The sequence below is a fragment of the Chiroxiphia lanceolata genome, chromosome 2, assembly GCF_009829145.1.
Source record: "Chiroxiphia lanceolata isolate bChiLan1 chromosome 2, bChiLan1.pri, whole genome shotgun sequence".
Taxonomy (NCBI): Eukaryota; Metazoa; Chordata; class Aves; order Passeriformes; family Pipridae; genus Chiroxiphia; species Chiroxiphia lanceolata.
In genome coordinates, this window is record NC_045638.1 from 77282375 (window position 1) to 77300799 (window position 18425).

Sequence of the window (18425 nt, forward strand, 5' to 3'; positions counted from 1 at the left end):
CTATTTACCAAAGCTCCATCTGTCTAAGTTCTGGCACTGCCTATAGGTCTGGAATTGCATCTGCTGGGAGTCTTGGTGTTAGCTTTCCGCCCAAAGCCTGCTCCAGATGTCAACAGGCACACCTAAATCCCTAGGATGTTTCTAAAAAGGAAGTTTGGCCAACCTTTTAAGTACTCTACATGTTGGAGAACAAAACATGCATTTCAGCTGAAATACCCATTTTCTTCCTGTTTACATCACTGTGCAAGTAAAAGTTCTTTTTCTGTGTGAAGCTCCTACTACAACCTAAAGAACCTTTGTGTTCTACGTCATAATTAAAAACCAAATCTTCAGGTATCTCCTTACACGTGTAAGCAACACTGTGCAGCACTGTAGCCTTGTACTTGAAAATGTGTATCTTCCTTACGAGCATTAAGCTTCACACTACTGCAATTTTGACCAAATGATGAGATACTCACTCCAACATAGAATTCTGTCAGAGTTATGCCAAGAAACTGCGTTGCATGTTATGGAATTAAAATTGTAGGAGCCAAGGAGTGGACAGCTAATCCAGACCTCTGAATCATGATTCATCCAAAGGATGTTATTAAGAATATACAGTTTTGTCCTATGAATTGTTTCCAAAATAGCAAAGGACTGCAAGACAAGTGTTTCAGTAATCTCCCCTATGTCTGGATCTAAATAACAGCAAGATAAAAAAACATAACCACAAATAGACAACACAAACACAAAATAACCCACTTTTTATTTCAGTAAAGAAACTATACTCAATCTTAGAAGAAACAGGATTCATATTTAGCATCTGGTCATAGAAAACTGCATGTACACCACAAGAATATAATATCTTACAAAAAGTGACTTTTTGAAGAAAAAACAAAACATTTTTGAATTGTTTTCTCTCTTGAGAATTCAGAATTTATTCCCAAACTATCTGTATTCTGGAGGATAATGAAGCATGTATCACGATGTCTAGACACCTGCAGAATTAGCCAGCAGTTAAGGAGGACAGGCAGTTAAGGAGTACAGGCTCTTTTAGACTTGGTTGTATCAATTCTGAACCGAGAACCACTCATCTTCTTTGTTAAATGCAGTACCATAATCTTGTAAAGCTCCAACGAAGAGGCAGTCTATTCTGACTTGTATAACTATCTTTTCCTTTCTATCTTCTTTGCAGATCATTGCTTTATTGCAGTGTCTTGGGTCAAGATGGTTGTTTAAAGTTGAGCTGTTGCCTGGATTTTACCAAAAATATGTATATTACAATCATATATACACTACTTCTGTTGCAGCATCTATGATTTCTTGTCTAAGACAGCACATCAGTGCATTTGATCCCATAAGGTAGTAACAATATGCATCTTGTGTAAGTTTACAGATTCTGTAAAAGGCTAGGAGTGAATTCTCATGATCCACTTTTCAAAGTTACAGATTTTCATATCAAACGGCACCGGTCTCTTGTCACATCACTGCAAATTGTCTTGAACACAGTTTTGCCCCCTGAAGTTCCTAATCCACACTGACAATTTTGATGCAAGATACAAAAAGGTCTGAACACGGTAATATAATCACAGAGGCACACAATATTCTCAGTAGGATCATAGAGTGAATGGCCTGTACAGCAGGGACTGAACCCGCAACCATGGTGTTGTCAGCACCATGTTCTAACCAGACTGAACTAATCTCAGGGTCCAAACTAAACCACATTTATTCCCTTTGGACAGCCTTTTCACTGAAGACCAAAACTTTTAAAACTATTTTTAGATCAGAGACCATCAACAAGTTCTTCTCAGAAAACAGTGGGTTGATACACAGTCTAGGCCAGCAGATCTGATCTAAATCTCTACTTTGAGAAACAGGAAGGCTGGGCAATCCTGTTCCACAGTGAAAAAGACTACCTAGCCAAGACCCTGCTGGAAAAGGCTCATGTAGCGCAGAGCTTGCGATTTTGCAGCTTCTTACTCTCTAGGACCCAGGTATGTAGTATGGTCATGCCAAGGACAGTATCTAGAAAACAAAACAGATGAAGGAATGGAGCTCTGGAGAACATAAAGGCCTGAAAGCTTCTACATGTAACTGGTACACTTCTTGCAGGAGAATGATGGGAGACAGCGAAGGTCAGCTCACCTGCACTGGACAGGGCCAAGAACCTGAACTAGTGCGAGAAGCTGGAGCTGTGCTGGACCAGTATTTCTAAAACAGCAGAGGAACTCTGTAGCCATTAAGACCGTATTGTGAGGAAATGCAAGGAAGTCAGTGTTATGGCCATGTCTGGATATAGGGCTCAATTATGCTTATAACAGTGAAAAGTGTGATGGTGAAATACAAAAAAACCCCAAACATTAATCTTAGAACTGTGAGATTAATTTATCTGTACACACAAACAGCACTTGTTTCAAGATATGCCTCCACACCACAGATGCCCAGGAAAATTTCTGATGACTTCAAGAAGGATCATTCATATTCATAAGCAGTCGGAATGTCCTGCTTGTCTTTTAGTAGCATGCTTTTAGCTGGTAATTCCACAACTATCCAGCTGCTCTTTCTCACAGCAGTAAAAGGAAGTGTAACAATTCTGTCCATTTGCACTGCATGAAACAACATGACTCAAGTGGCTTTTCACAAGTCATTCCCATCAACCAATCTCATTGCTATCTAAGATTAAAAAGGAGATTAGTCTTACTTTTCAAACAGTTCGGTGTAAATTAAAGACTTGGAAAAAATCATAATGTGAGTAACTGCAATCTTCTACATGATTCTGTCTGAATCACTGGAAACTATTGATTTTACTTCATGGAAAACTAACCAAAACAAACACCTTTGGTTTTGTAACATTTCTATTTAGATACAGTTCTGAAAACTATCATATTCCTGGCAAGCAAACCAAGTGCAATTTTCTAATTTAATAAAATTGGTTTGTCCTCTCCTTGGATGCAAGCACGGTATTATAAATAATTTCATTAATACTTTTAATACAATGACAGAAAAATTCTGGTTGGAGACACTGATTATATGCAGAAATAACTAATCTCTAATATGAAATTTATTCCTTTATCCCCAGAAATCTAGATCTGAAATTTCTCTATTCATCTCACCCCATATTTGCAGTTCATTTGTACCAGTTTTCTGGTTTTATTCATTCATCTGAGAATAAACCCATTATATTTATAAGAGAAAAAGCAGTATCATAATTTAAGCTTCAGCACAAATGAAGTATGGAAACACATTTTTATATACAAAACACTTGTTGACTAATGAACAACATTATTGTAGGTCTGCTTTCTGTTCCTAGCATGGATATTTATCAAAGTGTGAGAGCCACCGTCAAGGAGCTGCAAAAAAGCATGTGGCCAGCTTAGGCTTTTCACTCAGAATTCCTTAAGCAAGGAAACTTGTATCTTCCTTAAGATTCTGATAAAGCATCAATTTTGAAAAGGTGAAAATCAGGTTGTTAATTTAAATGATGAAAACCACACTTCATCTACATACATGCACTTATTCCCATACTTGGAATTATGTAGAATAACAGTACAAAATCTTCAACAATTTTCTTTCTCTTATAAGCATTCTTATCTTGAATGTGAACTCTGTTGCACTGGACTCTCCTGCTTTGAACAAAAATTGTCCCAATATGCAGAATCCTCAGGTGCAACTGGAATACCAGATGCCACTAAATCTTCAAAAGTCAGTAACGTAAACTGTGGTGGGTTAGGCTCCATGGAACGTACCTAAAGGAGAAACATATTAGCATAACACGAATCAATAAGCATTAATTTCCTTCCTGTAAAATTCTCTGTCCAATTTAAATTACACACTGCTTACTGAAGAAGAAAGGAAATATTCTGCATTTGAGATTAGTGTCACTGCCCCTAATTTAGGCTAGCGTTAACTAATAGAAGCATTTGACAGGCCACATAGAAAAATCAAGTTTTTCCTTCACAATCAAGTTCACAAAACTGACAGAACGAGGGCTATAGAACGCTGTGAGTACAACAGAGTGTTTAAGTCCAGTAAAAAAGAAAGACAAAGATCACCATCAAACAGATTGTACTTCATTCTCCACCAGATATGATTATTTGAGACAATTACATGAGGATTCATTCCACTAGAGGTGTGCCTATTCATACTCCTTTTAATACCAGTAATCCTCATGGTTGTGCATGCCTCTCAAACTCAAACGCTACTTAAGAACTAAAGCAGTCACAACCGACCCGCCATTCCCCATGTTAAATCCACATTAAATGCAGACCGAGATATTGGAGATGAGTGTCATGGTTTCCATGTTAGTTTCATCACTCCGAGAAAAATCATGTTTCAAAGAAAAAAAGATCTAGGGTTTTTTTTGAGCACATGTTACTGTGCAGCCTGCTGTATATGCCTTCTCCAAGTGAAGTTGTTCCCAGACAGCAGGGTAAATAGTACAGCTTGCATGAATCCAACATAAATACGGTTGATTCTTCTAAATTGGCATTTGCTCAAACAACATATTCTTAATGTTTAATATTTGATAAAATTTAGCAGGGCTCCTCTGCAGTGGGAGTACTCTGTACATCACACAAACTGACTCATGTCTGATGCAGCCTAAGCCTATCCAAGTCCCTCTGGTGTGGCAGTATGACCCACTGGCGTATCAGCCACTCGTCCCCATTTGGTGACACCAGCAAACCTGCTGAGGAAGCACTGCACCATCATCCAGTTTCATTAATGAAGATGTTAAATGGGATTGGACCCAGTTTTGATCACTGGGTTAGTTATTGGCCTCCAACCACACCTTCTACCACTATCATTATGGCCCCAACTGTTCAGCCCGTTTTCAATACACCTACTGCCTGCTCACCCAGTACACATACCAACATTTACTCCAGGAGGATCTTCTGAGAGACAGTGCCAGAGGTAGAAAGTACTGAAACACAGGTAGACAATATCCACTGCTCTCTCCTCACCTATCAGGCCGGTCATTTCATTGCAGAAGTTTACTAACCACGACTTTCTCCTGGTGAAGCTATGCTGACCAGTCCTCATGATTTCTTTGTCCTTGCTGTGTCCGGAACTGGTTTCCAGAATTAGCTGCTCTGCCACCTTTCCAGAGATGATACTTTATTCCTCATACTGTTTGGACTAGTGTACAGGCACCGTAAAGGGACCCCAGCATGTTGAGTTCCTGGAGAAAGGTTGGGGAATTTGTTCATAATTGTACTTTGCAGGCCTCTTCTTGCTCGTGTACCAGTGCTGCAGATGATCCCATCTAAGGTCTATTTTGAGGATTTTGTTGTCCCTTTCTGTCACATCAATGAAGGTGGGTCAGTAAACAGGTAAAAGAGCAAAAAAGGTCTACTCTCCATTTCAGTGTTTGAGCAGTAAGCTACTGCTAGGAATAAATGCAGAGACAACAAAATGGGTTTTGCTTGTTGTTACAGCACAGAAAAACTCTAAGTTGTCAATACAGACTGAAACCAGAAGTTACTGAGCTGGCTGTCACTTTATGTCCTTACACAAATGACATAGTGTTGAGACATTCCTGTTCATCTGACATTTTGGAGATGAGGTAAAGCTGAAGGAACTGTGCCTAGAGCCATGCAAGTGACATCACAGATGCATAGCAAACATGAACTAAGGCTCAGAGCTAAGATGATGTTAACAGATCTAGTTTGAACTTCAGCTCATGCTTGTCTGAAGGCAAGTGTGTTCTGACTGAATTCATCTCAAATCTTGTGAAATTTAGCAAGCGACAGACAAAAAGATATTTTATAGCCTACATAGGAATTATAAAGAGTAATAAATTCAGCCCTCTTTCATTGAGATTTGCCACAGATTAACTGTCTAGATCTCAGTAAACAGTGCAGATACATGTTCTGTTTCTTAAAGCATATAGCAGTCACTACCAGACATAGGAATTATAAAGAGTAATAAATTCAGCCCTCTTTCATTGAGATTTGCCACAGATTAACTGTCTAGATCTCAGTAAACAGTGCAGATACATGTTCTGTTTCTTAAAGCATATAGCAGTCACTACCAGACACTTTGTAAAGATTCTTGACACTAGAGATTTTTCACTATAGGACATTAATGTAACAACTGGTCTTTCCTGCGAATTGTAGGTACTTGCTATCAGTACAGGAAGAAAGTTGAACGTACATGTTCTGCAAACAGGACATAATGAATTATTCCTGTGAATGCAGGGGGGGAACAAACTCAAACACTGACATCCTGGAACAATTGCACGTATTTAACAAGGATGAACAACTTTTTCTCTCAACACATCTAGCAAGACATTTAAAACAAAATCATTTTTTACAGTTCTGTTACATAGAGAGAAGGTAATATTCATTTCCTTCATGTTCCTGTTAGAAGGAGGCCTAAAAAGGTACAATGCAATAGTATATAAATTTTCACTTAATTTTTATCTTGGGGAGTCATAGGATGCTCAGTAGTCCTGCTTAAAACGACCTTTTTTCAGTGAACTGAGATAATGAAATTCAGGCCATCAGAAATTTAGTCAGTGGACAAGTACGCCTTTGAGACTTCTCTTGATTCAAAGATTTTTCATCATAATTCTTGATATCATTACTATTCTTCCTATGATAACTTCAAGGTATGTGACAGTGGTGATGAAGGTCAACACTTAAAAATCCTGGATTTTTGTAGAATACTTAGGTAGCTGTCTTTATAAATAATGGCTATCTTCTTTTCATCTCAGACTGCATCTATCAGTATTCCTGTCAGAAGAATGATATGCCATCCTACTGGGAACTTAAATACGTCCTGTCTAGCAGAATGAATGTATTTTCTTAAAATAGTATTTGTACACTGATTTAACACAGTAAAACCACAAAGGCAGTTTATACCTCTTTTTTCTTTTTAACCTACCCAATACTAGTTAAAAGGTCTGCCTCTTTGTGTTATTCATGAACACAGACAGACTTTATTACCATGACAGATGTGTGCATTACCACTTTTATACTTTTATCCATTCCTACACTACGTTTTTTCTAGTTCCTGGTAGAACCTTTGTATCTAAATAACAGAAAACAACTAACCCATTTTCTTGTGAGCAACTAAAACACCACAGAAAAAGTCTGGTAATTTGTCACACTTTTCTTTTCTGATTGTCTGGCTATTTCAGCTACAACTTGCCAGTCTGTCTCTCCCTTAATTTTGACTTTTATTGCTCTTTTATGACTGAGATCTTTGCTAAATTGCACAGAAAATCCTGAAAAGCTTTTAAGTAGCTTTGTTCCTTCTCTCAATAGACATCACATGGAATGAAGACTAACACTGCTGTTGGAATGAAGACTAACACTGCTGACTAACATCTGTTGGTTGTTGTTGCTTGTCTCAAGGGTTATCTTGTCATAATGGTGTTTGAGCAATGGATCTGCTCCGGGATACACGCACTGACAGTCCCCCATTAAAATCAGCTTGGTGAGGTGTCATACAAGTTTAGCAAGTTCAGATTGGTTCACTGTCTCCATTTTCCTCTGTGAAGACCATCTTTCCCACATGAGTACTAGCAGACTGTGACAAAAATCACTTAATCTTCTCTTGAATGAATACACTGATCACTGCATTCCAGATATGACATTGTCTGTTGCTGTCCTCTGAAAGCATTTCTCCTTCCTGAAATAGACACAACATAACTACAGGAAACAGCTCAGTAATACCGCTTGGTTCTGGTTAAAACTGTGCTTAAGATAAGCATTTTCCTTGGCCCTAAATCTGAGATAACACATTTTTAGCTACAGCATAAGAATAAGTTTATGTTCAGATGATTAACAAGACCTGAAACTGTTTCATAATTTCTTACATCAGAATCCTTTTGCACAAATCCCGTCTGTTTCCCGAGTGCCACTGCAACATGATGATGGTCATCAAACCGGGTTTCCTAGTAAAGATAAAAAACGGCAATGGAAATGCATTTTCTTTACTCTGTTTTCAGCAAAGACTATATAAATGTTTAGATCATGGTTCAGAACAATAGCAGACCATAATTTAAAATAAAAACATTCAAAAAACAATAGTAGTTTTTACCAGTCTTGTTGGAGAGCTCAGTGATGCTAATACATTAAAAAGTTAGCAGGGCTGAACTGGTTACTATAGGTTACCATCACCTCACCCATTTGTAGATATTTATATTCAAGTTTGTGACCTGAGCATTCCTTTACTGGTCCCTTCTAAGTGACAAACCATATAACCCATCTTAGCTATCCATTTTCCAATGAGATGAACTGAACTCCTGGAAGGTATTCTGAAAAACAACGATTTAACTGTAAACTTAAACCAATGACTCTCTTACTCTTGGCTTCAGACAGCAGGTAAGAGCACAATTTTAAATTCCTGGCACACAGTCTGAGCACTGATATGTGTAAATACAAATCAGTTTTTCTCAACATTTTTAGATACCAAACTATATATTTAGTGATAGAGTTTTTACTTACTTAATAGTTTTACTTGAAAGTGTTTTCCTCTAACAAAGGCTAAGAATTCACCCTAAACAAATAATTTCAGAAAAAAAAACCCCAAACCCTTTTATATACTCTTACTGAATAATGCTTATTTTATAGTCATCATAATTCCAGTGGCTTTTTTAAAAATATGTAAGGGGAGGAAATAAAATTTTCCTTGCTCTTTTATCCAAAAGTTTTCAAATAATTTCTTCACAGACTTTCTAAGACAGAAATCAAGAATAACAAGAATTTTACCTAGAAAAGTGAACGATTTAGATATCGCCATTAATCTGAAAATCAGCTAGTCATTGAAATATTCTCCTGGGATGTAAGACTGAATTGCCAGTTTTGGCTTCCTTGGGAAACATTCTACCTGCACTATATTATAATATAAAGCACATATCATGATGTCCTCCTATTTCCTCTGACAGGTTGTTGGTTGCCCTGTTTTTTCCCCTTTTAATCTAAGTAAAATGTCTTTTAAAACAATGCTGTCAGTCTGCATTAGGCTTCTCTACAGTTCAACTACTATATAGAAATTTCTAATATTTCAGTTGCCAGGATACCATTTCCATGATTCCCAAACAGCCCCATATATAAAAAAGTGCCAAGATACTCAGCTCAAATCTACTCAGCCCAGCTCAGCCAAGACAGCAGCTGCTCCAGTCATGTGTAGCAGCAGTACAGCTGCAAAGTTGGGAGACTGTTCTGGCAAACATGGGAGCCTTGGCAGAGAGGTGGTGGTGAGGAAGTAGAGCTGTGTTTTTACTTTGATCTCTTCAGCACCAAAACTGTGCCTGTTTGACAGCTTTAGCTGTGAACTTTTTAACCCTCACATACTTGAACACAAAACATTGAGCTCATGTTGTTTTACCTTCCTGCAAAGTGCTAGTAAGAAAATGACTGTTTCAATTCTGTCTAGATTAGGAAAAATGTTTAGTGATCACAAGAAACACTACCAAACCTACAGCATAAGCAGTATTTCCCATGACTGCAAGAGCTACAGATGTATTCACTATGAAGTATTTTACTGGGTTTTCCGTTCCTTTACTAGGGAACAAAACTGAAAATAAATGAAAATAAAGAATGCTACTTTGGAGGTTTGATGAAATATAACCATTCATACACAGTGTGCGCATTTCTGTAACTTCATCGAAAATAAAAAAGACTATGAAAATTAGATGCTTAGTCAGGTGTTCCTAAATCATTTATATAGTTCTAGGCTAGTAGTGTTTTGTGTTTGTCTAGATGGAAAAATTACTACATTGGGCTTTTTATCATTTCATTTCCCCCCTTCTTTCAATTTTTTTTCTTTTTTTCTTGTTCAAGAGGTTAAAGACAGATCAGAACAGAGGATACAGTACAGCACATTCAGCACTGGCTTACACCTGTAGTCAGAAGTCTACAAACAACTGTGTTATGGCTTTAAGTTACACACACTGAATTTTCCTTTTGTGAAGTCAACTTACGTATTACTTCTTATTTAAGTAACTAAAAACATATTATAGATAGTATTTTACACATTGTTAATAATGTTTTCTCAGTTCAAAACTGTGTTTAACAGGCAGTGACTCTTTAGACAGACCATTCCCTGAAGAGACCCTGCTCAATGAACAGTGAATTTAAAAGGTTCCAGCTCATTTATTTCCCGTATCCTCTGTGGTCATGAAAGAATTTTCAGCACCTTGCAGTAGAACACAATAAACCATGTCCTTCATGTGTCTACTAGTGGCCAGCAAAAACCTTAAGCTACAGAGTTAATGAAACATACTGAAACAGCAGATCAGCTTGCCTCCCTGGAGATATTGCTATACCAGCTTATAAAATTAATATCTTAAATGGAAATAGATGAGAAAACAAAAAGAGGACAATCGTACAGAATTCCTTCGAGGTAGAGAGTTCGTTTTGTTAAGATTCCTCTCTATAAACCAGAAAACATATAATGGAGGAAAAATTGTTTTTATCTGCACAGAACAAAAGTGTTACTAGAGCTGTTCAAGCTACAGGCAACCGAGACTTATAATGATCTCATTTCAAAGACTTGGTGGAATGATGTGTCTGGGATTCAAATCATTATGAATTCACTCAACAACAGACAGCTTATGAGGAAACTGTACCTTCCCAGACAGCAGAACTGATAGCTGCGTGAATCCAGGCGGATTAGCTAGTCTTAGAAATAAAACTTTCTATTCCTATTTATTCCTGATAATGCAACAGGATTAATTTCTCTTACTGAAGGTGAAAGATGCTAACTACAGTTGCACACTAGCAATTACTAAATATGTTTCAAATTGACCCAGGTAATCTCTCTTTGAAATTCATGTTCTGGAAGTAATGTATTTGCATATAAACAAACCAAGCAAATATTTGTTGTGAAAAAATGCAAACAATTATTTGTGAAGCAGCAGTGATGCCAAGCGACTCTTAATCCCAGAGCAAGATTTAGGATAAAATGTGTGCTTCCTTCATAAGCTAGTTGTATCCAAAATTGAGGTAGGTACCAAAACAGAAATGTTTTGTATCTCATTTAAGATTCTTCTTCAATATAGATTTCTGAAAATGCTCTCCAGTCATTCTTCCTTAACAACTGTACACAACTGGGATGGAAAGAGTCACGAATACATTTAACATTTGCGACTCAGTAATTAGGATTTTTATTTTTTTTTCCACAGAATGTCTTACATTGGAAGGGACTTTAAAGATCATCTCGCTCCAACACCCATGCCATGGGCAGGGACACCTTCCACTAGACCAGGTTGCTCAGGGTCCCATTCAACCTGGCCTTAAACACTTTTAGGGATGGGACATCCATAACTCCTCTGGGCAACCTGTTCCTGTGTCAGTATATGTTTCCACATATAAGACATATATATATATATATATATATATATATATACAAAATTTATGTTTATATCTTTAAATTATAAAACTTGTCATAATTGTTTTCAATCAATTTCTTTCACGTTTACTGAAATTAACTACTACTTCATTCTTGTCGTGGTTTAACCCAGCAGGCAGCTAACACCACAGAGCCTCCTCACTGGCAGAGCATTATGAGGAACTAAAGAGTTCTTGACTTAGTGTGTCAGTGTGTTATCAACACTGTTCTCATCCTAAATTCAAAACACAGTACTATGCTGGCTACTAGGAATAAAATTAACTCTATTTGAGATGAAACCAGGACAAATCTTTATTTTTTTTCAGTGGAAATAAATGGAGCATACAGAATTACCCATTATAACCATCATCATCATAATGACTCCATCCTAAATTAAAACCCTGACACAAATACTGTTATCACTCTTCACTGGGCTAGTTATCTTTTAATTATTGCTAAAAAAATTCACCTTTTTAAAATGAGGAAAGCATACACTGTCTATATGATTAAAGCATATTTAATACACATAGTAGACATATCTTAAAACTAAACTGATGTTACAAAATGAAATTTTACAGTATTTTTTCTCCTACTCCTTCCGAAACAGTTTTGAAGGGAATCTGCGTAGCAATCTCTAGAGTACTGTTTGCAAACAAGTGCCTAAAGGTAAATCATTCCATCAAGGAGAGTAGTAAGATATTCTTTTGCTAATTCTTTTAGTTGCTAGATCTTGGGCTATTGATTGTGTATATTTTATTTTGTTTGTGTTCTTTTTTCCCTTCTCCCTTCCCTTTTCCTTTTGAAATTGTACATATATTTCAATTATATATAACTGTAATATAAGTGTAAATATATTTATATATATTGCTTTAGCTGTCTCTCAATTCGGTTCTCTTGTTTTTTTTCCTCTTCTCCTTGAGGTTTGCGGGGGGACTTCTTGTGGTGAGGTTTGGAGACTTGGCAGGGAGCCAGCTTCAAACCATATAATACTTTCTGAAGGAGATTTCAGAATATATTGTGTAATTTAAATGGATAAAATCCCCTTTGTTTCTCCCTTCCGTTTTTGGTAAATCAGATTGTCTAAAACTGAAAAGAGACAATCCAAAACATGGAAAAATTTTAATTTTAAACAGTGTCTAGCTCTCTTTGATCATCTCCTATCATAAAGATATAGGCAGATCTGAAAAGTAAAAGTGACATCACTATTTTTTTTTATTTGATAGAAAAGCTCCCTCAAGCAAACTCAGTACAAGAGGGAACCCAATGAAAATACTGTATCAGTAATATGCAATCTTACAAGTGACTCTTAATGTCTGTTCCTTGGTGACTCTCAGATTTCTCAAAACTTAGTGTTTTCGATTAACAAGTTATTTCAAGAATCTGGCTCAAGGGCAAATAGAGAATCAGAAAAGGACTTTTTTCTGAGTAAGAAAATGGACACAACATTAAAAGAAACTTGAGAAAAGACAAAAAAGTAAAGTGATGCTTAATTTTAGGCTGGGGATTCGAAACTGATTTTTTTTTTTTTCATTTTAATAAATGTTGATATTTAAATAAAATCACATCCCAATTGAGCTTGTATTTAAATGAAACTTGAAATTAAGCCCTTTCTCTGAAACACTATAATTTGCCTCATTATAAGGCTTTGCTCTTGGGAAGCAGGAGGGCAAGTGTAGAAGTGGAGACATTCCTCAAACAAAAGTTATATGAATCTTCCAGCAGTAATTACTAAGTACTAAGGAAAAATCAAATAATTAGAAAGCATTTAAGTATTACAGGGAGCTATCTGCATCATCATCATGCTATTTGAGTCAATCAACCACAGGCATGTTGTCAAAGACCAAAATTAGGAGTTCTAGAAATCAACCTAAAGAGCTACACCGCAATAATACAGAAAGCATTCTAGTACAAGATGTGTCACAGTCTTTCCCAAGATTTTCTTTTCCCAGTATATAATTCCAACTAGTGAATTTCATGACATACTGATATTGCCATACTATATAGAAATTGAGTAAGAGGGCTGATTTAGTATGGATAGACTTGTAAAATAATGCAAACCCCAAAGCGGATTGGAATGCTGAATGGAATGAGCTGTGAAGAGATAAACCTGGAGTACAAGTTAAACATTACTGGCACATTCATTCTTTTATACCACATGCATAGGGTACACGTAGTTTGTATACTAAACAAAACAAGTGTACAGAAGAAATCTATCATTTAGACAGCTCTACTGGAACAGTTGTCTCCAACAACATACATATTTTCAAAATGTAAATGTGTATTTGAAACTGAATACTCTTGCTGAAAAGTGCACTTTCTGTTTTTTCCATTTCCTCCTTGAAGCGGTTAAATGAACATGCCTCTGGGACATAGAGAAATGGCATTGTGAATTGTTTTTAAAGCTCGGTTTCTTAGGGTAATTAAATAATTTGAGGTCATTGTATAGAATCAGAATCATTTAGGCTGGAAAATACCTTTAAGATCAGCAAGTCCAACTGTTAACCCAGCACTGCCATGTCCAGCACTAAACTATGACCCTATCAGTTGTTTCTCTATATATCCTTTAAACTACCTTAGATTATACCAGTAATTTCCTATCAAATCTAACAGGATAAATGTTTTAGTGATAAGCCTCAATAACTTTGAAGAAGAAAAACAAAAGCCCAAACCCCAACACTCAGACAGAAGACTGAACCCAAACTGATGTTCCAATTACGCAAAAGTAAGTTTTTTCATCTGTCCACTCCCACAGACAGCACCTACTTCAAGTTCACAAAAACACATTTTTGTAGGGACAAGAAATAAGAACCCAGTGGAACTGAAGACACCTCCTCCATTTCAAACATCTAACCTAAACACTAATGGAGTTGCTTAATCACTAGGCCTATTCTAGACCAACTGATGAAGACCTTTAAAGTCTTAGACACTGTTCAAGAAGATAGGTCTGAATATGTTTCAGTGGATTTCCTGCAGACCCTAGAATGAATTTCATAGAGTGCAAGAAACATATTCCAGGAACAGGAAAAATAAAAACCTATTACAATGAATATATCTATGGGGTGTTTTTGCAGTCATTAAAAATACCTTAAATTGCTGCAGTTTTATAACCTAAGTTTTGACTGATACACGCTCACTGGGTTTACAGAGAGTAAAGGTGTGAAGTGGCAACTAAAAAAAAAAAATCAAATATGCAATGGAACCACAGGGAGTCAAGACTGTTTATCACTAGTGAAAACGTACTTCTTACCTCAAATGTCCACTCCTCTTCTTTTTCTCCATCCAGAAGCATTTTTGTCTCCTTATACACCTGTCCTACTTCCAGCTGCAATGGGGATACATTAAACTCAATTCTTTGCAAGTTAAAGCCAATTCCAACTCCAATAGCCTTTAAGAAGCTTTCCTTTAAGGCCTAAAAGACACAATAAGTGTATTTTATTCATAATGGTTGTTTTCAAACTGTTCTATAAACATTACATCTGACTACAAATGGTAGACAAAATAAATTTAAGACTTATACTACTCTAAATGTGAGGGCAGACTGATGCAATTATCAAGAGAAAAAGTTATCAACATTGTTAATACCCAGCCTAACTTTCTGCATTACAATAAACATGAAACTGGAATTATCCAGTGGTACATACAGATATGAACAGTCTACCTTGTTCTAGCTTTGTGTTTAAAACTAGTAATAAATCCTAGAAATGTCAGCTGTACTACGGTTATCAAAGTTATTCTGATATTAAAAAAAAATCATTAAAATATCAAAATTATTTTTATCTTCACATGAAATGGTATCAAGTAGCACCAGGAGACTTAGATTGGATATTAGGAAAATCTTCTTCCCTGAATAGGTTTTGAAGCACTGGGACAGGATGCTCAGAGAAGTGGTTGAGTCATCATCCCTGGAGTTCTTTAAAAGATGGGTAGAGGTGGTATTTAGGGACATGGTTTAGCAGTGGATTTGATGATCTTAGAGGTCTTTTCCAACCTAAACCATTTTATGATTCTATGCAACTATAAAAAGTAACATTTTTACTACGATGAAAATAATAAATTATATCAAAAAAATGTGCATGTTTGCAGAGTATAAATAGGGAAAAAAGTATTACCCAATGCCGATAAAACATATCCAGCTGCATCCATTCATTACTCATAGACTTGATTACATCCCACTCTGTCTCAGTAAACTGTCGCTTCATGATGTGAAAGAAATTTGGAACTGAGCTACTACCTATAAATTAGACAGAAATATTTACAGAAATTTTAATAGAGTAGCAATAATAAGCAAATGGATTACCTCTTGTTATTGCAGTAGAAAAAACTCATAAGAAAAAATTTATGAACCAACTCTGCTCTACAACTTGAATTTATATAGCCTCAAAGCAGCAAGCTGATGATGTTTCAGGACATAGTACGAAAAAAACCCATTTCAGTAGCAGAACTGCTGTATAAAAATGTGAAATTATGTATTTCCAGCATTCTCTAAGAAGTAAAGTATTTTACCTGTTCTGATTTTACATATATATAAAAATATTATATTAGCTACAAAAGTAGTATATACAGTCTCTGGCATATCACAGCTTGATCTAGTAATATTTTATAAAACAGCATGCTGTTTGTCAAAATTCATCAATTCTGCCTTCTGCCCTAGGATGCTGTGATACAAAAGAAACCCTTTTTTAAGCACTTGTAGAATACAGTCTCCCAAAGTCATCACATCCATATTAAGCCTTTTGGATTGGATTTATTCTGCAAGGAAAATGGGGGTAGAGGGGTGGCCATAATAACAGTAAGATATATACCAAGGAAAAAGAAAAATCCCCCCTAAAAAACCCAGCCTCAAACCACTAAACCTTCAAATCCCTTAGATTAAATTTAAGCTTCCTCAGGGGCTATCTCACTTTTCCCCCCTAGTGTAGAAGACACTACAGAATGTGTGGTTATGTTGATCAATGGCATTTCTATAATACACTGGGAGTTATGGACCTCATTACATGCTTGGCTAGTCACCCAAGAGCCTATATTAATTAGCATACCATGCAATCTGTCCAATTGGGCTTACTGTTGGCTAAAGAGACAATGGCAGAAAACAATCTATTTTCTTTAGTAGGGATAATAAAAGTCTGGATAGAGACAGTTCCACTTATTGCATAACTTATCAAAAATTTGTTTCAATTTTCTTATTAAAAAAAATAGTCATATTTAATCTAAAAAACAGCCAGCCCTCCTAATACCATGCTACTTTTAAGAACCCATCACTAGATAATGGCTTAAAAAAGGGGTAGATTCTAATTACACCTGTGCCAGTAATTCTGTGAGTTGACTATTGGCAAGGCACTTTCTTTCCCTACGCTAATGTTTGCCATCTTAAATCAAAGATAAGGGTATTAACCCTTCTCTATAAAGTGGTTGCCTTCTATAGATATCTAAGCACTAAATAAAAACAGGTATTGACAGCGGTAATCATTGATCTGAACATTCAGGTTTTCTCACAATTTCCAAATCACATTGCAAAGTGTTACCTGACACAGATATCACACAAGACATAGCAGTGACATTTCAGAGATGCCCTCAATTGCATTTATAAAGTGAAGAAAACATCTTAAGACTGAAATTTTGTTTACAGTTGCAGTAGTCAGCTAATGGAATGATTCAGAACAATCTAAGGGCAGAACTAACTTTTCTCTCTGGGGAGAGAAAAGCAACCACAGTGCTAAGCATGCTTTGATGAATTACCAAGACAAATGCCATATCCATCTACTTACACAATCCCACTTCCCTGAAACAATGAAAAATCACAAAAAGATTTGTTGAACTTGGAGAAATGTATTTTCTTTCATCTGTGTTTATATGGTCCATTTTAGAATCATCATCATCATGGCCAGGCTTCGCGAATGAAGATTTGGGGAGGGCTCTACCCACATTTGTTGCAAGCACGTTGGTGGCTGAAAAGGCCAATACAAGACAGGTATGTCTGTTTGCAAAAGGCACAGCAGAAAGACTCCTTAGGAGGTACATTCTGCAAGGCACGATTCTTTCTGCATTGTCTTTTCTCCTCAAGGGTGATCCTGCGTGCTTTCTGAAAAGCATCAGCAGCGTTACAGATGGTGTGTCTCCAGGCCTCCCGACTGGAGGCCAGAATAGACCAGTTATGGTGATCAATATGGCCAAGGCTGAGATGTTGTTTCAGGGAGTCCTTGTATCTTTTCTTCGGGGCTCCTCTCTTGCGGCAGCCAGTGGCAAGTCCACCATACAACAAGATCTTAGGGAGGCAGTGGTCCTTCATTGAGACATGTCCTGCTCAACGCAGCTGTGTTCTCAGTAACATGGCCTCAGTAATTGTGATTTTAGAATCAAATAACTGTGTTAATACCTGTTCCAAACAATCCACTTTTTTTTTCTATTCTCTTCTTTTCTGGAGTATGTAAGACAACAGTGGTAAGGCTCCAGCCTCTTCTTGTGATTCAAACTATAAAACATTCCAAAATGTCCTGATGTACCTTTCCTCCTTCATCATTTTCAGAGAGCTCTCCTGCTTTCAATAATCCAGGGCTATTCACACTATCTGAGAAAACCATCCAAGACTATCCACACTACCTTCAGCACCCAGAGGCATATAAAGGCTCCTGCATTGTCAGTCCTGCCATCTAAACTTTATCACACATAGTGAATACGTTTGAGATTTTAACTGTTTAGTACACTAAGTGTATATCAAACCCATATGCTACTGGGTTTTTTTCCCCTCATTATTTGACTTCTTTTTTTGAAAGGTTTCTTCAACTGTTCACCTACCCTTCTTCACACTTTGTTCAGACTTACATAGTACTTTCCCATCCACTTCAGCCATTTGTCATATTCTTCCTCTGAAAAGCTCAGGCACCACTTTGTCCTTAAGTGCACTCCCCTCCTGTCTCCTTACTGCAAAACAGTTGCTTTGCTCTGAGGAATGGATCAGATTAGAGGACCTAGGACTACTATTCTCCAGAAATTACAAGCAGTACTGCAGCCTGCCTAGTCCACTTCTCCATCTTCGCTTCAGTATCAGAGAAAGATTCACAGAATTATGAGGAAAATTTAGGTTGAAAGAGATCTTCGGAGATCACCTG

At 36.7% G+C, this 18425-nt stretch overlaps 1 protein-coding gene across 5 annotated transcripts in view; it reads right to left on the reverse strand.

Moving 5' to 3' along the window:
* Positions 1 to 928: 928 nt before the first annotated feature.
* Positions 929 to 18425, reverse strand: part of AASDHPPT (aminoadipate-semialdehyde dehydrogenase-phosphopantetheinyl transferase) — a 28996-nt gene continuing 11499 nt past the window's right edge. The window contains exons 3-8 of one of the 5 annotated variants that reach the window (XR_004355174.1): positions 15429 to 15550; positions 14567 to 14728; positions 7802 to 7879; positions 3505 to 3725; positions 1960 to 2004; positions 1160 to 1232 (exon numbers count right to left, since the gene is read on the reverse strand). Coding sequence is in view for 4 of the 5 variants with exons in the window: in XM_032678648.1 (XP_032534539.1) it covers positions 1048 to 1232; positions 1960 to 2004; positions 7777 to 7879; positions 14567 to 14728; positions 15429 to 15550 (617 nt within the window). In the remaining variant the exon portion in view is untranslated. Of the gene's footprint in view, positions 2005 to 3473; positions 3726 to 7776; positions 7880 to 14566; positions 14729 to 15428; positions 15551 to 18425 lie in introns of those variants that run through there. The other 4 variants (XM_032678648.1, XM_032678652.1, XM_032678651.1 and 1 more) reach the window with 4 other exon arrangements.